This window comes from Rana temporaria, chromosome 5, assembly GCF_905171775.1.
Source record: "Rana temporaria chromosome 5, aRanTem1.1, whole genome shotgun sequence".
NCBI lineage: Eukaryota > Metazoa > Chordata > Amphibia > Anura > Ranidae > Rana > Rana temporaria.
Genome location: NC_053493.1, coordinates 172,362,055 through 172,381,197, shown reverse-complemented (window position 1 = coordinate 172,381,197; position 19,143 = coordinate 172,362,055). Strand labels below are relative to the sequence as shown.

General features: G+C 45.8%; 1 protein-coding gene across 1 annotated transcript in view; it reads left to right on the top strand.

The window, feature by feature from the left end:
• Positions 1 to 19,143, top strand: part of CTNND2 (catenin delta 2) — a 672,820-nt gene that overhangs the window by 124,376 nt on the left and 529,301 nt on the right. Inside the window, 1 exon segment of the mRNA XM_040353393.1 lies at positions 7,268 to 7,406. Within this exon segment, the coding sequence (XP_040209327.1) occupies positions 7,278 to 7,406 (129 nt within the window). The 5' untranslated portion in view covers positions 7,268 to 7,277.

Here is a 19,143-nt window from a genome sequence, read left to right as displayed (position 1 = left end):
GTGTCAAAAGTGTCCGAAGTGTCCGCCATAATGTCGCAGTACCGAAAAAAAATCGCTGATCGCCGCCATTACTAGTAAAAAAATATATTAATAAAAATGCCATAAAAATACCCCCTATTTTGTAAACGCTATAACTTTTGCGCAAACCAATCAATAAACGCTTATTGCGATTTTTTTTTACGAAAAATATGTAGAGGAATACGTATCGGCCTAAACTGAGGAAAAAAAAAGTTTTTTTATATATTTTTGGGGGATATTTATTATAGCAAAAAGTAAAAAATATTAATTTTTTTCAAAATTGTCGCTCTATTTTTGTTTATAGCGCAAAAAATAAAAACCGCAGAGGTGATCAAATACCACCAAAAGAAAGCTCTATTTGTGGGAAAAAAAGGACGGCAATTTTGTTTGGGAGCCACGTCGCACGACCGCGCAATTGTCAGTTAAAGCGGCGCAGTCCCGAATCGCAAAAAGTCTTCTGGTCTTTGGGCAGCAATATGGTCCGGGGGTTAAGTGGTTAAATCTAGTTAATAACACATCTACATTAAATAAAAAATTGGTCTCACATAAAAAGATCTTAAATAGAATGAACAACCAATTATTATTCCCACAAACATGAACCTTGAGACATCTATTCTTGAACTGTATATATACACAACCTGAAATAAAAAGCACATGCCGCAAAATAATAAAAACAAATATTCAGAGTACGCATGAAAATTACTTCTGTCTTCTGAGGACTCTTCGAATTCGCTCCATCTGGTCTGGCTCTCGGATTTTCAAATCAGACCATCTTTTGCGCAACTGCTCCCTGGACCTCTGCACCCCGAATTTTGCATGGATAGTCCTCCGTACCTTCTCCATGATCTGGGCCTTGACTTTATTGGGGTTCTTGTAAGGCCCTTTTTTGCAGTCGTAGTCCTCCTTTTTAAGAATAGCTACCATCTCAACCATCTCGTCGAAGGTCATGTTGGTGGCTTTGTACCTCTTGCTCCTCCTGGTGTGTGCCTGGCCTCTCTCCTGCCTGGTTGCAGCTTGCTGTCTCTCCTCCATCATGTCTTCAGACTCTCTTCACCGTCTTGCATTGACCGACTAAAAAGGGGCGTGGCAATCACTAGAACGATCGTCATGGGCGGGGAAACGTGCAGAGCTTCTCACATGCGCATTGTATAAAGGGATATTGCGTGAATGAGAACGTCGTTCACAGTCGGTAGAAAACATCGGAAAACCGATCGTGCAGTACGACGATACAAAACTTGATTTTTGGACTTTATGATCAGTGGATGAGTTTGTGGGTTAGATATGGGGAGGAAGCTAAGGCTTGACTGACATTAGCTTTTTTTTTTGCTTAATTTTGACTTTCAGGAATAATGGAGGCCTTCAGAGAACAGGAGTTCTTCACAGAATTTGTTCAAAGGGGGCCCCGGATGGCAACCCTCCTTTTTTCTAGAATTTTTATTTCCCCCCCAAAAAATGTATTCAGCCAAGATCTGGCATTGTAATGCCCCCCCCCCCAACCCTAAAATAATCGACATATTGTTGCCAGTTGCCACACAGCACGTGCACTTTAGGGGGCCAAGCCTGTATGGACAGTCTCAAAGGGACCACCACCACTGGAACATCAGTGGCCTCATCAGGCACAAGTGTCATGTAGTTTGTTGATGGTCTCTTTAGGAAATTGTGCAATATGCAGGAGCAAAGTATGACATGGTTCAGATTCTACTTAACAAACCTACAGTCCTTATCTTGTTTGCAACGCCTGTATACTGCTGTTCAAAGTATATAGGGCCAAAAGGTGTTGTCAAGGCCGATCCTCGCTATAGGCTCACTATGCAAGCCGCTTAGGGCCCCGCAAAGCTGCAAAGGGCCCCCAAGTTACTAGAGGCCCCGCCTGGTGAGAAGTCATTTTTGCACCCTCACCACGCTTCTAAACTCGCTGTCATTTACGACAGCAAAACACCCCCTCCCCCCGCTTCTCAACTTTCTTTAATATGACATGTCACTGTCGTCAGCGCCCCCCCCCCCCCGATTCTCATTTTTAATGTGCCATGTCATTTTGCTTAGGGCCCCAGGGAGGTCAGGAACGGCACTGGGTCTTGTAATGACCTGGGGGGAGTGGTGGCGGGGAAACTCATGCTATTTTTTTCAATGATTTTTATCCATATTGCAGGGACCAAACATTACATTAAAGCCGCAAGCAGTATTACATTTATTTTTTCTTATAGTAATCTCATGTTGTGCAAGGACATTTCTAAACACGTGCCACTACTATAGACACCCAGCAGGTACGATATTTAAAGGAATTTTTATTTATTTTTTCACTTTAAGCATCATTAAAATCGCTGCTCCACAAAAAAAAGTTTTTTTTCCATTGATACATGTTCCCTGGGGCAAGACCCGGGTTCTCAAAGATGTTTTCCAACACTAACTTGAATATTGGGCTTTAAAATGAGCACTTCTGAATTCGAACGTTCGAGTCCCATAGACTTCAATGGGGTTCTAAATGTTCTAAATGTTCGCGCGAACGGTCGGTCCATTCGAAAGTTCTGGTGCGAACCGAACGTGGGTATGTTCGGCTCATCCCTACCTAAGATACAAGTCAGATTTCAGGCATCCCCTGCAACAAAAATGTCATTTTTAGAGAGATACTTTCAATAGGGGCATGTCTAAAGGGATGCAGGCCCAGCAGATTTCCTCATTCCTGCCCTGCAGGTGCATATATTATTCTGAAACCACTCCAATTAGACACACTGGCCTAGATTCAGGTAGATTTGCGCCCTCTTAAGGAGGCGCAGCGTACTGTTTTAACGCTACGCCTCCGTAAATCACGTGCGCTACGCTTCATTCACGAAGCAGTAGCTCCGTAATTTGCGCGGGCGCTCCGTAAAAATGGCCGGCCGAAGCGCGCGTAATTTAAATGATCCCGTAGGGGGCGTGGATCATTTAAATTAGGCGCATTCCCGCGCCGAACGTAGTGCGCATGCTCCGTCGGGAAACTTTCCCGACGTGCATTGCGGCAAATGACGTTGCAAGGACGTCATTTGCTTTAACGTGAACGTAAATGGCGTCCAGAGCCATTCACGATTCATTTACGCAAACAACGTAATTTTCAAACATCGCGTCGCTGGAACGACGGGTATACTTAGCATTGGCTGCGCCTGCTAATAGCAGGAGCAGCCTTACGCGGAACCCGACGAACGCAAACGACGTAAAATGCGAACGCCGGGTTGTGAATCGGCGTGAGTATGCAATTTGTATACTCTACGCTGACCACTATGGGAACGCCACCTAGCGGCCATCGTAAAAATGCAGCCTACGATACGACGGCATAAGAGCCTTATGCCAGTCATATCTTAGGCTGCAGTCGGCGTAACGAGCTTTCTGAATACAGAAAAGTCATTACGCCGGCGCAACTAAGCAATTGCGCTGCGTAACTATGGATATGCAGACGCAATTGCTTACTGAATCCACCCCACTAAGTACAAAGGCACAGACAAACACACAGGGATTACTTCAGAATAACAAAAGGTAGGAATCTGCAACAAAGGTTATAATCCTTGCAATGTACATAGAATAACCAGAGGGGGATGTTTTTTTATCAACAAAAGTGGAGTTACTCTTTACTTGACAGACTCACTTTGCCCACTGTGGTTTCAACTTGGTGAAGTGATTCTCGTTGGGAACTTTTGGTGGTGCTTGTGCAGGTTGTGGATGCTACCTTTTGCGAAGCCTGGAGAATGAACTGTGTTGTACCTACCACTCTGCAGTAACTTACTTGCTGTGCTGCTATGTTAGTGAGTGAGGTGGGCTGTAGCTTTAAAAGGGAAGGTTGGTGGATAAATCAGTAATTGTGCAATAGATTACTTTCCACACTCTGAATGCGACCAGGATGAAATTCTCTCAAGCCTATGCTGAGAAGTATATAGATTTATTTACCTGGTCACTGCTCATTCCACTAGGGTAGCAGTTGCTTCTCGGGCCTTCTATCATCTGGCCCTCTCTGTATCTCATCTTAAGTTTGTAAGGCAGCTTCTTGGTCATCTGTTCACACCTTTACAAGATTCTACAAGATGGGTGTAGGTGCTTCAGCAGGTGTCAGGGTTTCCTATTTTTCTGTTATTGTGTAGAGTCACCTGCTCCTCACTGTACACTGCTTGTGAATATCAAACAGGTATTCATTGTAACGCTGTGTTCCTCAACGAATGATGGAAAAATTAGCATTTTTTTGTACTAATGATAAACTCCTGCCCCATTGTATTGTGTTTTGGATGTTTAAACATTTTTTTCCACTGCTTGCTGCTGCTGAGGCTCAGTAGCAATGGTGTGGTGTAAGGATGAGCTCCGGTGTGTTCGCACAGTCCACGTGCAGAGCCTGCCAGGAAGTCGGCACCGCCCTGCGCTAATCACAGGCAGGGAGACATTTCCCGATCTCTACAGCCGAGCATCGGGACAATGTCTCCCTGCCTGTGATTAGCGCAGCGCGGTGCCTAACTTCCTGCCGGGCTCTGCACATGGACTGTGCGAACACGCCAGAGCTCATCCTTCGTGTGGTGTAGTCATCAAGTTAAGCTGTCCCCCACTGTTTTTTTTTACAGGCTAGTGTTAAAATCACTTGGTGGTGGCAGTTTGTGTCAGTCTCTTAATGAACTTGAATAAATGTATTTTACAGTGAATACAAAAAAGTTTTACTCCCACAAAAAGCTTACTTTAAGGGTGCATACAAACCTGTAGATACAGTGCATCTGGGAAATATTCACAGCCCTTCACCTTTTCCACATTTTGTTGTTACAGCCTTTTTCCAAAATGGATTAAGCCCTGGTTCACACTGGGTACGATTTGGAACGATTTGAGATGCAATTTGACATGTCAAATCGCATCTCAAATCGGCGGCAATTGTCGGCAATGGCACTGTCCTAATCAGTGCGACGCCGCATCTGCGATTTCAAAAAGTAGTTCCTGTACTACTTTTTGCGATTTCGGGCCGCGATTTACATTAAATTGCGTCCCAAATCGCGGCAAAATCGCGGCCGCAAAATCGCGGTAAAATCGCGCATTTTACCGCGATTTTGAATTTGCAGCAGTGTGAACCTAGGCTAAATTCATTATTTTACTCAAAATTCTACAGACAGTACCCCATAATGACAACATGAGAAAAGTTTGAACTCTTTGCAAATTTATTAAAAAAAAATCACATGTACACAATTATTCACAGCCTTTGCTCATTACTTTGTTGAAGCACATTTTACTGCCTCAAGTCTTTTTCAGTATGATGCTACAAGGTTGGGGAGCGTCAGTACACAGCCATTTTCAGATCTCTCCAGAGATGTTCTATCAGGTTCAAGTCTGGGCCCTGGCTGGGCCACTTAGGGATATTCACAGAGTTGTTCCGTAGCCACTCCTTTGTTTTCTTGGCTGTGTGCTTAGGGTCATTGTCCTATTCGAAGATGAACCATCGCCCCAGTCTGAGGTCCAGAGCACTCTGGACCAGGTTTTCATCAAGGATGTCTCTGTACATTGCTGCATTCATCTTTCCCCTCGATCCTGACTAGTCTCCCAGTTCCTGCCGCTGAAAAACTTCCCCACAGCCTGATTCTGCCACCACCATGCTTCACTGTAGCGATGGTATCGGCCAGGTGATGAGCAGTGCCTGGTTTCCTCCAGACATGATGCTTGCCATTCAGGCCAAAGAGTTCTAACTTTGTTTCATCAGACCAGAGAATTTTGTTTCTCATGGTCTGAGAGTCCTTCAGGTGCCTTTTGGAAAACTACAGGCAGACTCTCATGTGCCTTTTACTGAGGAGTGGCTTCCGTCTGGCCACTCTACCATACAGGTCTGATTGGTGGAGTGCTGCTGAGATGGTTGTTCTTCTGGAAGGTTCTCCTCTCTCAATAGAGAAATGCTGGAGCTCTGTCAGAGTGAGCATTGGGTTTTTGGTCACCTCCCTTACTAAGGCCCTTCTCCCCCAATCACTCAGTTTGGCTGGGTGGCCTGATCTAGGAAGAGTCCTGGTGGTTCCAAACTTCTTCAATTTACGGATGATGGAGGCCACTGTGCTCATCGGGACCTTCAATGCTGCAGTCATTTTTCTGCACGCTTCCCCAGATCTGTGCCTCGATACAATCCTGTTTTGAAGGTCTCCAGACAAGTATTTGGACTTCATGGCTTTGTTTGTGCTCTGACATGCACTGTTAACTGTGAGACCTTATATACACAGGTATGTGACTTTCCAAATCATGTCCAATCAACTGAATTTTCAACTCTGTGAAAATTGCTCTGGGCAGAAGTGGGGTGAAAGTGTCTAATATTGTTAAACTACTGGTAAAGAGAGACGATGCACAGAAGAGGTAGACACAGGATGAGTGAAAATAGTTTTGGCTGAACATACACTTTAAAATGTACATGTGACCAGCCTATATTCATTCAGGTATTTAAATATTCTTAACAAGCTTTAGGCCTCGTTCACATAGGTTGGACTTGTCTTTTTCAACCTCACCTACTATGTAACATGGGGCGTATCAATGCGTATCCAGTGTGAGGGCTGTGTTTACCCACACAGAGATGAACAGGTGTTCCGTGCATCCCCATGCAAAAAGCCCCATTGAAAAAGCCGTTGCTCCTAATTTGACAATGATGCTCACTGTGTTTAGGGTTATACCCCCACACTGTACAGTCGCTGATAGTGATTACATGCGAGTGGCTGCGATTAGCTGCAAGAGTTCTTTCATATACTGTACACATTTACAAGTGTGAATGTAGCCTAATAAATTGTTGTTTTATTGTTGTTTTATTATTAGTAGTATTATAATAATAATAATGCATTTTATATTTTCTTAAAGTTAGGGGTTTATTATTTATGAATGTATTACATATTATTCATTTATTTTACTTATTTATGATGATTTTTAGTTATTTGTGTATTTATTTTACATTTATTAATTCATATATTATTACTCTATTATATTTTGACTTTTTTAAATTTGAGTAGAAAATGGTGCAAAAACGCGTAAACAAAACGCGCGATTCGAGCTACAAAAAAAAGCTCCAGAACTTTGAGCTTCAGGCATTTGGCTTCAGGCGACATGGAGTGGAGATGTGAACCATCTTGATAGAGAGAATAATTGATTTTTCCCCCTCCAGCATTTTGGAGCTTCAAGCTACAAAACGCTCAGGTGTGAATGCAGCCTAAGACATTTTTAAATATGCTGGAGCTATATACATACTGTAAATAATAAGGTATTGTGTTTTCAATCGTGTTTTCTTATTTTTTAGGTTCGAAGCTATGCCTGTTCCTGATCAACCATCATGCTCAGAAAAATCTAGTTCATTAAGCCCAGTGATGAATACAACAAACGGTGATGGTTCTGAAACTGAAACCACTTCAGCTATACTAGCATCTGTCAAAGAACAGGTAGAAATAATATTTTTTTTGCTTTTTCCCTGCTTTCTGTTAGACAGTTGGATACTGCTTGATTGTTTTTTCAAACAAAAACCTCATACATGATCAAACTAAAAAATCTTTATGGACAGTAAATGACAGCTTTAAAGCAGTCCTAGTGTATCTGTCAAGTATATACTGTATGAGCTTCATAAACAATTGTAACACAGGTATTACTTCTCAATGCCTTTATCTCCTTTTTAACCACTTGACTACTGGTCATTTTTATCCCCTTCCTGCCCAAGCGAATTTTCAGCTTTCAGTGCTATCACATTTTTAATGAAAATTGTGCGGTCTTGCCACACAGTGTACACATGACATTTTTTCACAAAAATAGAGCTCTCTTTTGGTGGTATTTAATCACCACTGGGATTTTTTTTTTGCTAAACAAACAAAAAAAGACAGAACATTTAAAAAAAAAAGTGTTTTTTTTTTCCTGATAGCTCCATGTCAGCACACACATGGGTACAGGCCCCACCCACCCCACACATGGGTACGGGCCCCACACACCCCCACAATGATAGGACGTTTAACTCATAAATCTTAGCCTTTGAGCTAGCAACCGCATTCCTCTTTTTTCCTCCTCACATTGATAGCAGGAGCAATCAGTGCCTACCTTGCTGGGGTAAATCCCTGGCTGTCCATCGGAGTCTGCCTGAATGCAGTCCCCACTAAGTGATTCTAAGTGGAGCAGGGTAAGGGAACCCCGCTGCTGGTCCTCGGGGTCTTTGTTGTGTGGCTGGGTAAATCCTGGCCGTGTGGTGGGTTGGCATGGCTTTTTCATCATAGAAGGAACAAGGATCCTGGCTTCAGAGTTGCTGGAACGCATACCCTTCTTCATTACAAACTTCTTCCTGAACTGTATGGATGGCCATTGGGCTAGACGGGATCACATGACTATAGGACAATGTTTGCTAGCAAGATTTAAGGTTTTCTGCAGTGCACTGTGTTCTGCATGTATACAACAATGGAGCAAAAGCTCTAGGATGGATGTCACTATGACAGATGTGAGTGTGTTGCCCTTCTGGAAGCTCACATTTAAAATCTGGAGGAGCAAATTGCTACGCTGTGCAGAACTGACAACCTTGAAAGGGGTCCTCTGCTTACTAAGCAGGTGGTTAGCAGGGTTAGGGTGGAGGGGTAAGTCAGAATTATCAGGTAGGTAAATGGTTTACTGTAGTCTCCTGACCTCCTTGGAGTGGTAGAGGCTCACAGAAAAGTAAGGCCAGCCCTGGGTTTGAGCACCCAAACAGATTTGCCAAGTTGGATGAAGAAGTGGGGGTGCCAAGCTCATAGGTGGCAGCCTTAGATGTCACTTCCACCCCTAACAGCCGGGAGAGCAGCCCATCTAGTAGGGGTGGTGAGGGTAGTGCAGGAAAGCCTGGACAGTTAGTGGTAATGGGGGATTCTAAAAGCAGGACAGATAGAAGAATTTGTCGCCAGGATTGCCTCAACCAAATGGTTTGCTGTCTCCCTGGTGGCAGGGTTTGGCATGTGGTGGACCGGGTTGAAAAATTGCTGGGAGGGGCTGGGCACGACCCAGCTGTCTTGGTCCACATTGGAACCAATGACAGAATATATGGAAGGTGGAGGCTCCTTATGAATCAATTTAAAGAACTAGGCTGCAAGTAGAAAGGAAGGACTTCCAAGGTGATATTCTCAGAAATATTGCCTGTGCCATGCACAATATAGGTAAGACGGGGGAGTTTAGAGAACTGAATGCATGGCTAAAGACGTGGTGTAAAAAAAAGGGATTTGGGTTTCTAGAGCACTGGGCTGACTTTTCATTGGGGTACAACCTGTATGCTAAAGATGGTTTGCACCTAAATGTAAGGGGGTCTGCTGTGCTAGGGGAGAAGTTTATGGGAAGGCTGGAGGAGTATTTAATCACTTTCCACCCAGACAATTTCTCTCCTACATGTAAAAATCATAACTTTTTTTGCTAGAAAATTACACAAACCCCAAACATTATATATGTTTTTTTTTAGTAGAGACCCTAGAGAAAAAGACGGTGTTTTTTGCAACTTTTTATCTTGCATAGTATTGGCACAGCAATTTTTCAAACACATATTGAGGGGGGGAAAGGAAACGTTGCCCAATTTTTTTGTAAAAGATGTTGTTATACCTAACTAGATACCTAACATGTCATGCTTCAAAATTGCACACGCTCATGGAATGGTGCCAGACTTTGGTACTTAACCACTTAAGACCCGGACCAAAATGCAGCTAAAGGACCCGGCCAGGTTTTGCGATTCGGCACTGCGTCGCTTTAACAGACAATTGCGCGGTCGTGCAAAGTGGGTCCCCAACAAAATTGGCGTCCTTTTTTTCCCACAAATAGAGCTTTCTTTTGGTGGTATTTGATCACCTCTGCGGTTTTATTTTTTGCGCTATAAACAAAAATAGAGCGACAATTTTGAAAAAAATGCAATGTTTTTTACTTTTTGCTATAATAAATATCCCCCAAAAATATACAAAAAAAAATGTTTTCCTCAGTTTAGGCCGATAAGTATTCTTCTAACTATTTTTGGTAAAAAAAATCGCAATAAGCGTTTATCGGTTGGTTTGCGCTAAATTTATTTTTTACTACTAATGGCGGCAATCATCGATTTTTTTCGTGACTGCGACATTATGGCGGACACTTCGGACAATTTTGACACATTTTTGGGACCATTGTCATTTTCACAGCAAAAAATGCATTTAAAATGCATTGTTTACTGTGAAAATGCCAGTTGCAGTTTGGGAGTTAACCACATGGGGCGCTGAAGGGGTTATGTGTGACCTAATATGTGTTTACAACTGTAGGGGGGTGTGGCTGTAGGTGTGACATCATCGATCGTGTCCCCCTATAAAAGGGATCACACGATCGATGACACCGCCACAGTGAAGAACGGGGAACACAGCTCTCCCCGTTCTTCAGCTCCGGGGACCGATCACGGGACTCCAGCGGCGATCGGGTCCCACGGTCATGGTCACGGAGCCTCGGACCGGGTCATTCTGCCAACGTATATCGGCGTGAAGGGGTCCTTAAGTAGTTAAAAATCCCCATAGGCGGCGTTTTTAAATATTTTACGGGTTACATGTTTTGAGTTACAGAGGAGGTCTTATTTAATTATTGCTCTCGCTCTAACGTTTGCGGCGATACCTCACGTGTGGTTTAAATGCTGTTTACGTATGTGGGCGTAGCTTGCGTATGCAAGACTTGCGTATGCGTTCGCTTCTGCAAGTGAGCACGCGGGGACAGGGGCGCTTTACTTTTTATTGTTAATTTTATTTTTATTATTCTATTTTGACACTTTTTTTTTTATCACTTTTAGGAATATGACTATTGCTTGAGAGATCCTCTTTATAGTGAGATCTGGGGTCAGTACAGTAGGTGACCGCGATATTGTGTCAATCTCGCTCCCTTTCTCGGTGAGATTGACCACCTACGAGCCCCATCGCGGGAGCCAGCGCCGAGCTGGCTTGCCGCGATGGAGACAAAGCCGTCATAGAAGCGACGGGAGATCCGACTTGGATTCCCGCCAATTCTAGGTTCGGCATTTGGTATGCATTCCTGAGAGGGAGAACTCCACGCCAATTTTTAAATAAAAAAACCGACATGGGTTCCCCCCCCAGGAGCATACCAGGCCCTTAGGTCTGGTATGGATTGTAAGGAGACCCCCCCTACGCCACAATCCATACCAGACCCGCTACCCGGCCGGCCAGGAAAGGAGTGGGGACGAGCGAGTGGCCCCCGCCTCCTGAGCCGTACCAGGCCGCATGCCCTCAACATGGGGGGGGTTGGGTGCTCTGGGGCAGGGGAGCGCACTGCGGGGCCCCCCCACCCCAGAGCACCCTGTCCCCATGTTGATAAGGACAGGGCCTCTTCCCGACAACCCTGCCCGTTGGTTGTCGGGGTCTACGGGCGGGGGCTTATCGGAATCTGGGAGCCCCCTCAAATAAGGGGGCCCCCAGATACCAGCCCCCCACCCTAAGTGAATGGATATGGGATACATCATACCCCTACCCATTCACCTGGAGGCAAAGTGTTAAAGTTAATAAACACACGACACAGGGTTTTTTAAATCATTTATTAGTCTGCTCCGGGGGCCCCCCCCCTGTCTTCTTTAGCTCTTTTAGCAGGGGGGGCTTCTTCTTCTCCGCCGTCTGGTTCTCTTCCGCTCTCCGGGGGGCTTCTCCGCTCTCGGGGGGTCTTCTTCTATCTTCTCCGCTGTTGACTCGGCGCACCCCGGGTTCTTCTCCCGCTGTCCGGTGCCTTCTCCTTTAGGGCTGGCCGCTGCTATCTTCGTGTGTTAGCTCAATTACTAGCAGGCAGCCAGCCCGCTGTTCTGTGACGTCGTCTTCTTCTCTTCTCTTCATCTCCCTTCTTCTGATGTTGACCCGACGCCTCTTCTCGCTGCAATGACCGTAGCACGGTTTGCATGCGATTTATATAGGCCTCTCTTATGATGTCACAGTCCCATCATGCTCCGGTACCTACCCACGTGGGTAGGTACCGGAGCATGATGGGACTGTGAGGCCTATATAAGTCTGATTGCAAACCGCGCACCTGTCATTGCAGCGAGAAGAGGCGTCGGGTCAACATCGGAAGAAGGGAGAAGAAGAGAAGAGAAGAAGAAGACGACGTCACAGAACAGCGGGCTGGCCGCCTGCTAGTAATTGAGCTAACACACGAAGATAGCGGCGGCCAGCCCTGAAGAAGAAGGCACCGGACAGCGGGAGAAGAACCGGGGTGCGCCGAGTCAACAGCGGAGAGCGGAGAAGATAGAAGAAGACCCCCAGAGAGCGGAGAAGACCCCCCGGAGAGCGGAGAAGACCCCCAAGAGCGGAGAAGCCCCCCCGGAGAGCGGAAGAGCTAAAGAAGACAAGGGGGGCCTCCGGAGCAGACTAATAAATTATTTTAAAACCCCTGTGTCGTGTGTTTTTTTACTTTTACACTTTGCCTCCAGGTGAATGGGTAGGGGTACGATGTACCCCATATCCATTCACTTAGGGTGGGGGGCCGGTATCTGGGGCCCCCTTATTTGAGGGGGCTCCCAGATTCCGATAAGCCCCCGCCCGCAGACCCCGACAACCAACGGGCTGGGTTGTCGGGAAGAGGCCCTGTCCCTATCAACATGGGGACAGGGTGCTCTGGGGTGGGGGGCCCCGCAGTGCGCCCCCCTGCCCCAGAGCACCCAACCCCCCCATGTTGAGGGCATGCGGCCTGGTACGGCTCAGGGGGGGGGGCGCTCGCTCGTCCCCACTCCTTTCCTGGCCGGCCGGGTAGCGTGCTTTGGATACGGGTGTGGTATGGATTGTAGGGGGACCCCCTACGTCGGTTTTTCAGCGTAGGGGGTGTCTCCTTACAACCCATACCAGACCTAAGGGCCTGGTATGCTCCTGGGGGGCAACCCGTGTCGGTTTTTTATTTAAAAATTGGCGTGGAGTTCTCCCTCTCAGGAATGCATACCAAATGCCGCACCTAGAATTGGTGGGAATCCAAGTCGGATCCCCGTCGCTTCTATGACGCGCTCGCTGGAATGTGCTTTGTCTATTCCAGCGAGTGCGAGATGTCGGCACCATGTCGCCGAGAATCAGCGCGATGCTGTCGTGCTAGAAACACATTCTCGGCAACATGTACTGTAAGTAAGAAATCTGAAATAAAATAAAAATAAAAAAAAGGATCTCAACTTCCCAGCCGAGGAGACGTGACATCAAAACATTGCGCCCAGCCTCTGAACGATCATGGAGACTCCGGTGACCATCTGGCCTCCCAGAAATTTCTATGGTCAGCATTTGGAGCCGGTTGGTTCATTCTCCAGTTTGCCAATGGCAGGGTCGAGCCAGGAGAACCGAGGGTGGTGGGAGTAGGGATGTCCTCTTTCGCCACCTATAAGAACAATTAAGCGGCTAAACATCCGCTATGATCGTTATTATGGTGAAGGGAATCACAGGCTCTAAAAGACTCTTAGGTAGATTCAGGTAGAGTTAGGCCGGCTTATCAGTAGATAAGCCGACCTAACTCAGAATCTACGCCGACCTATGTTTAAGCGTATGCTAAAACAGAGATACGCTTAAACATATCTAAGATACGACAGATTGCGCCGTCCGATCTTAGATTGCAATATTTTGGATGGCCGCTAGGTGGCGCTTCCATTGTGGTCGGCGTAGAATATGTAAATGAGGGGATACGCCGATTCACGAACGTACGCCAGGCTGACGCAGTACTTTTAAGCCGTTTACGTAAGAGATAGGCCACGTAAAGTTAGAGCTAGGCTCTAGTGGAATAGTAATGTCAAGTATGGCCGCCGTTCCCTCCGCGAAATTCGAAATTTTTACGTACGTTTGCGTAAGTCGTCCGCGAATCGGGATTTACGTCGTTTACGTCCACGTCGAAAATCAATAGGCCCATACGGCGTACTTAGCCGCAATGCACACTGGGAAATGTAGTCGCCCGGCGCATGCGCAGTGACTAAAAAACGTGAGGTCAAGACTCATTACCATTAAACACGCCCCCCAACCCATTTGAATTAGACGCCCTTACGCCCACCGCATTTACACTACGCCGCCATAAGTAAGGAGGCAAGTACTTTGTGGATCATGTACTTGCCTCTCTTACTTAAGGCGGCGTAGTGTAAACACGCTAGGCTACGCCGCCGCAAATCAGCGCGCCCGTACCTGAATCTACCCATCTATCTGAATGATGCCCGTAGCTGCAGGCATCATTCAGATATCGAAGATATGAGTTGGGGGTGGTGGTGCTACCTCCCACTAAGGTGACCAAGGGGGTCTGGGTGGATGACAGACTAAGATCAAAAAGTATATGTCAAAAACACTAAATAAAATAAATAATACTCTCAAATATTGGAGATATCTCCAAAATAACACTGGGGCAGATTCAGGTACCGCTGCGCACTCCTTACGGAGGCGCAGCGTCCCGTTTTTGCCCTGCGCCCCCGCAAATTAACTGCGCTACGCTTCATTCACGAAGCAGTAGCCACGTAATTTGCGTGGGCGCTCCTCAAAAATGCCCGGCGTAAGGGCGCCTAATGTAAATGATCCCGTAGGGGGCGGGAAGTCCTACATATAACTAATCATTCAGATATCACAGCTCAAAGTCAGCAACGTCAGATGACGTTAAGCAGGCGGCAAGCGGTTAAACTAGGATTGAGGGGGAAGGGTAAATTTGATTATAATGGGGCAGACCTATTGGTAGGTGGAATGGAGAAAAAAGGGGGAGGGCTATGGCAGGTGATAGGAAGGTTACCATGCTACAAACAACCATTGGAAATGGTACTATTCAAACTAAAATAAAATAAAAAATATGCAAAATAAGTGTGCAAAATTTGACAAAGTATTTGTTCACCAATGCCAGAAGTCTGCCAAGCAAAATAGGCGAGTGAGTGAAAAACGTATATAGCGCAACACATGCGAACTGAATCGCCTCTGGGCCTCTGAGTTGGTAGCTTTGATGCATGCAGAGAACTATGATTTCATTGGCATTACTAAATCTTGTCTTCATTCTTTACATGACTGGGTTAATACAATTCCTGGTTATGATGTTTTTCAGAAAGACAGGGTAAAACGGAGGGGTGGTGGTATCTGAGAAGTGATCTTAAAGCAAGTGTGATAGAGGACCTTGTTGATGGAGAGTGTTATGAGGCTTAAGCATTATTAGTAGAACTGCACATGGGCATGCTTACTACAAAAATAATCATTGGAGTTTGTTATAGACCTCCCAGTGTTAATGAAGAGGTAGAGACTCTGGTCCTTGCAGAGATAGAAAGGGCTGGGACAGTGATGATAATGGGGGATTTTCACTACCCGTAAATTGACTGGAGTAATGGCACTTCAGAAACAGTTAAAGGGGGAACATGTATTACCTATTACCATAATACCTATTACAAGACAATTTTATGGTCCAGTTCATTGAGGCCCTGATTAGAAATAATGCTCTGCTGGACATAGTAATCTCAAACCATGTAGAGCTTATTACTAATGTTCATATAAGGGAACACCTGGGTAGCAGTGACCATAACATGATTTCATTTAAAGCGTTACTAAACCTACAACCGTAAATCAGTGTGTATATGCAGTAAAGCATGCTTCTTACACTCACTGTGGAACCTAAGGGGTTAATCCTCTGCATTGTGTAATAAGGCTGTGTGATCCTGTCTTCGCTGTTCCTCCCCTTCCTCAACTGTCCCCAAACCATCTTCTGATAGAAAATAGGCTAGGGGACAAGCTGCACATGCTTAGTTTGGTGTGTAAGGTCAATTCTGCAGGCTTGCAAAGATCAGTTTGTAAATGGATAGAAAACTGTCTAAAAGACTGAATTTTGAGAGTAGTAGGTTAATAATTCTTACTCTGAATGGTCTAATGTAATCAGTGGTGTACCCCAAGGTTCAGTATTGGGACCCTTACTTTTTAATTTATTTATAAATGATATATGGTCTGGGATTAAAAGTATAATTTCAGTCTTTGCAGATGGCACCAAGCAATGCAGTGGAAAAACGTCCTTACAGGATGTCTTCAGTTGTGGCAAATGAGGTTTAATGTTGATAAATGTAAAATTATGCAGTTGGGGGCTAAGAATATGCATGCATCATACATACTAGGGGGAGCACAACTGGAGGAGAAGGATTTGGGTGTTCTGGTAAATCATAAGCTTAATAATGGAATACAATGCCAAGCTGCAGTTTCCAAAGCGAGCAAAATCATTTCTTGTATTAACCTCCTTGGCGGTATGGTTATGTCAGATTTTTGCATCTCAATCGGTACAAACAAGAGTCTAATAGACATCCTGGGTATGATAACGTTTTAAACACTAAATCATGGGGGCGTGGCCGGGATGTGAAGGAGGACATACGTGCTTAGCTGGAGCTCCCGCCATCCGTCTGAATAATCCGCCGGAATTCTACCTTTTCCCCTGCCATCCTGCTGAGCAAACTTCTCCCGGTGGTCTAGGGGGCGGCCCTGGCACTTCCAATGACGGACAAGCGCAGGTACTCCAAGAAAACAGCTGCCTCGCTGTCCCGACTCCAGCCGCCGAACACTCGTGCGGCGGCCATCTTCCCATAACTTCCTTGTCTCCAGCATCTGTGGCGGTAGAGACGGACCTAGTGATGGCAGCACTCGGGTCACCGGAGCGGGGGGGAGCCTCTGCTGCACCGGGGGAGGACCTGGAGTCGCCGGGGAACAGTCCACCGCAATGATACTGGCGGCCATCACTGAAAATAAGTCCTGTAGAGGCTAAAATGAATACCCTCACAATAAAATGCGGGCTAATCAGGCAGGATATGGACAAATTAAGAGGCCACCTCACTGATGTAGATTCTGTGGCCGTCACTGTACAATCTGTGAGTGAATTGCAGCAACAGGTGAAAACCCTGATGGAGCGCTCAGAGGATCCTGAAAACCGCCTCAGGGGCAACCATGATGCGGGTGGTGGGTCTCCCTTAGGGTGCGGAAGGCCAGAACCCTGTAGTGTTTGCTGAGGCCGTTTTCAAGCAACTCCCAGACCTGCAGAACTTGTCACCGGTTTATGTGGTGGAGCAGACACATCGGGTGCCCACTGGGCGGAGGCCTGTGGGCGCGTGGCCCCGGGCCTTTTTGGTCCGTCTGCTTAATTTCCAGGACAGAGATCTCATTCTGGCGGAGGTTGTAAGCACCCTGAGCTAAGGCACGAGAATGCTGTCATACATTTGTATCCTGATTTTTCTCCGGATTTGCAGAAATAGAGGCGCTCCTTTACAGATGTCCGCAAGCGATTGCGAGAGAAAAATCTCTCCTACAGCATGCTATATCCCAGCCGCCTGGAAGTTATTCATCATGGAGTCAGCAAATTCTTTGACTCTCCTGTGGAAGAAGCTGACTGGCTGGACTCCATTGGCTAGGACGGTAAGAATGCTGTGGGTATGAAGTGACTGTCGCCAGGGACTTAGTCATCCGGAGCTACCTACACTTGTTGGAATATTCCCTGGGAGCTGTGATGCTTGCGGTCTAATGGGCTCATTATTCCCTTGCTCCTTTGTTGGGCTTCCCTTCGCTGCAGTGGTGACTGTGCTATATCCTTGGAACTCACGACTTCATTAACAGCGGGAAACTCTGGCTCTATTTTGGATGCACTAAACTACACGTCAAGTGACAAGACCCCTCACAGAGTGGATGAACTCTCGGAACATTCCATTGTGTTTTTTTCTTGTTCTTGGGATCAAAGGGGGTAATCCACAAAGATCCTGCGTAACTTAATTTTTTCCATTTAAGTTACACTGCCTTAAAATTTCTACCTAAGTGCCCGATCCACAAAGCACTTACCTAGAAATTTTGGGCTGTGTAACTTAAATTCCGCCGGCGCAAGGCGTTCCCATTTTCATGGGGGCGATTCCCATTTAAATTAGGCACGCTCCCGCGCCGGCCGTACTGCACATGCTCGTGACGTCATTTTCCCGACGTGCATAGCGCGAAATTACGTTACGCCGAGCTTTGTGGATTGCGACGGGTCAATAAAGTTGCGTCGGGAAAAAAAAAAGATACGGCGCGAAAAAAAAAAAAATCAGAATTAAAAAAAAATCGCGTCGCTGGACAGAAAGGTCTGTTTTTACAAGGTGTAAACAGTTTACACCTTGTAAAAGCAGCCCTAATTTTGCGTTTGCAAACTAAAACTTACGGAGAAAAAACGAAGCTGAAAAGCTTCGTGGATCTCCGTAAGTGCTAATTTGCATACCCGAGGCGGCATTTCGACACAAAATGCCCCCAGCGGCGGATGCGGTACTGCATCCTAAGATTCGGCAGTGTAAGTCCCTTACACATGCCGGATCTTCTGCCTAACTATGGAAAACTGATTCTGTGGATCAGTTCCATAGTTAGGAACAGGGATACGACGGCGTAACACCAGTTACGCCATCGTATCCCTTTTGTGGATTTGGCCCAAAGTTTCTCCGCCACTTTTTTGGTTTGGTTTGCCTGGAGCAAACAGGGCGTTGGGTTGTTGAACTAATGGTTTTTGTGACTCCTTTTTTTTTTTTTTTTTTCGTTTTTTTGTATTTTTTTCTTGTTCGTAGTAAGGGGATTTTTTTAATGCTCTGTCTGCACCGTGCAGTTATTGCTGGTGCGGGTAGCTTCTATGCTTGCTCAGTATAGTACATGCTTTTGATTTATTACTGTCTTATGTTCTACGGCTCTTGGTGCTCAGGCTCCTCCTATGCCAGCCTTCCCTTCCCAGGGTCCCGCTCCTGTCCTCATGATAAAATATACATAACGTAATGGGTGATCTCAGACTTCTTTCATAGAATGTTCGTGTAATGAAGTCCAAATTCAAGAGGTCTATGGTCTTGCAATATCTTAAATCTTTGAACCCCCACATTATGCTGTTGTAGGAAACTCACCTTTTGGGTAACAGGATATTGTCCCTTAACCGGAACTGGGTACAGAGAGCCATTTACTCCACCTACTCCTCTTATGCTAGAGGGGTGGCTATTTTGATTCATAAGAGCTTATTCTGTACTATTAAAAATGTGGTAACTGACCCGTTGGGGCGCTATGTTATAGTAGTCATGACTGTTGAATCTCAGCTGATAGCCATAGTTAATGTGTATGCCACCCCTCCTTTCCAAAAGGAGGTGTTGTATCAGGTGCTGGAGAAAGTTGCCACCTTCGGCCCTTTGAAGTTATTAGTGGCGGGTGATTTCAACAACATCCTAGATTACTCTTTAGATACCTCGAA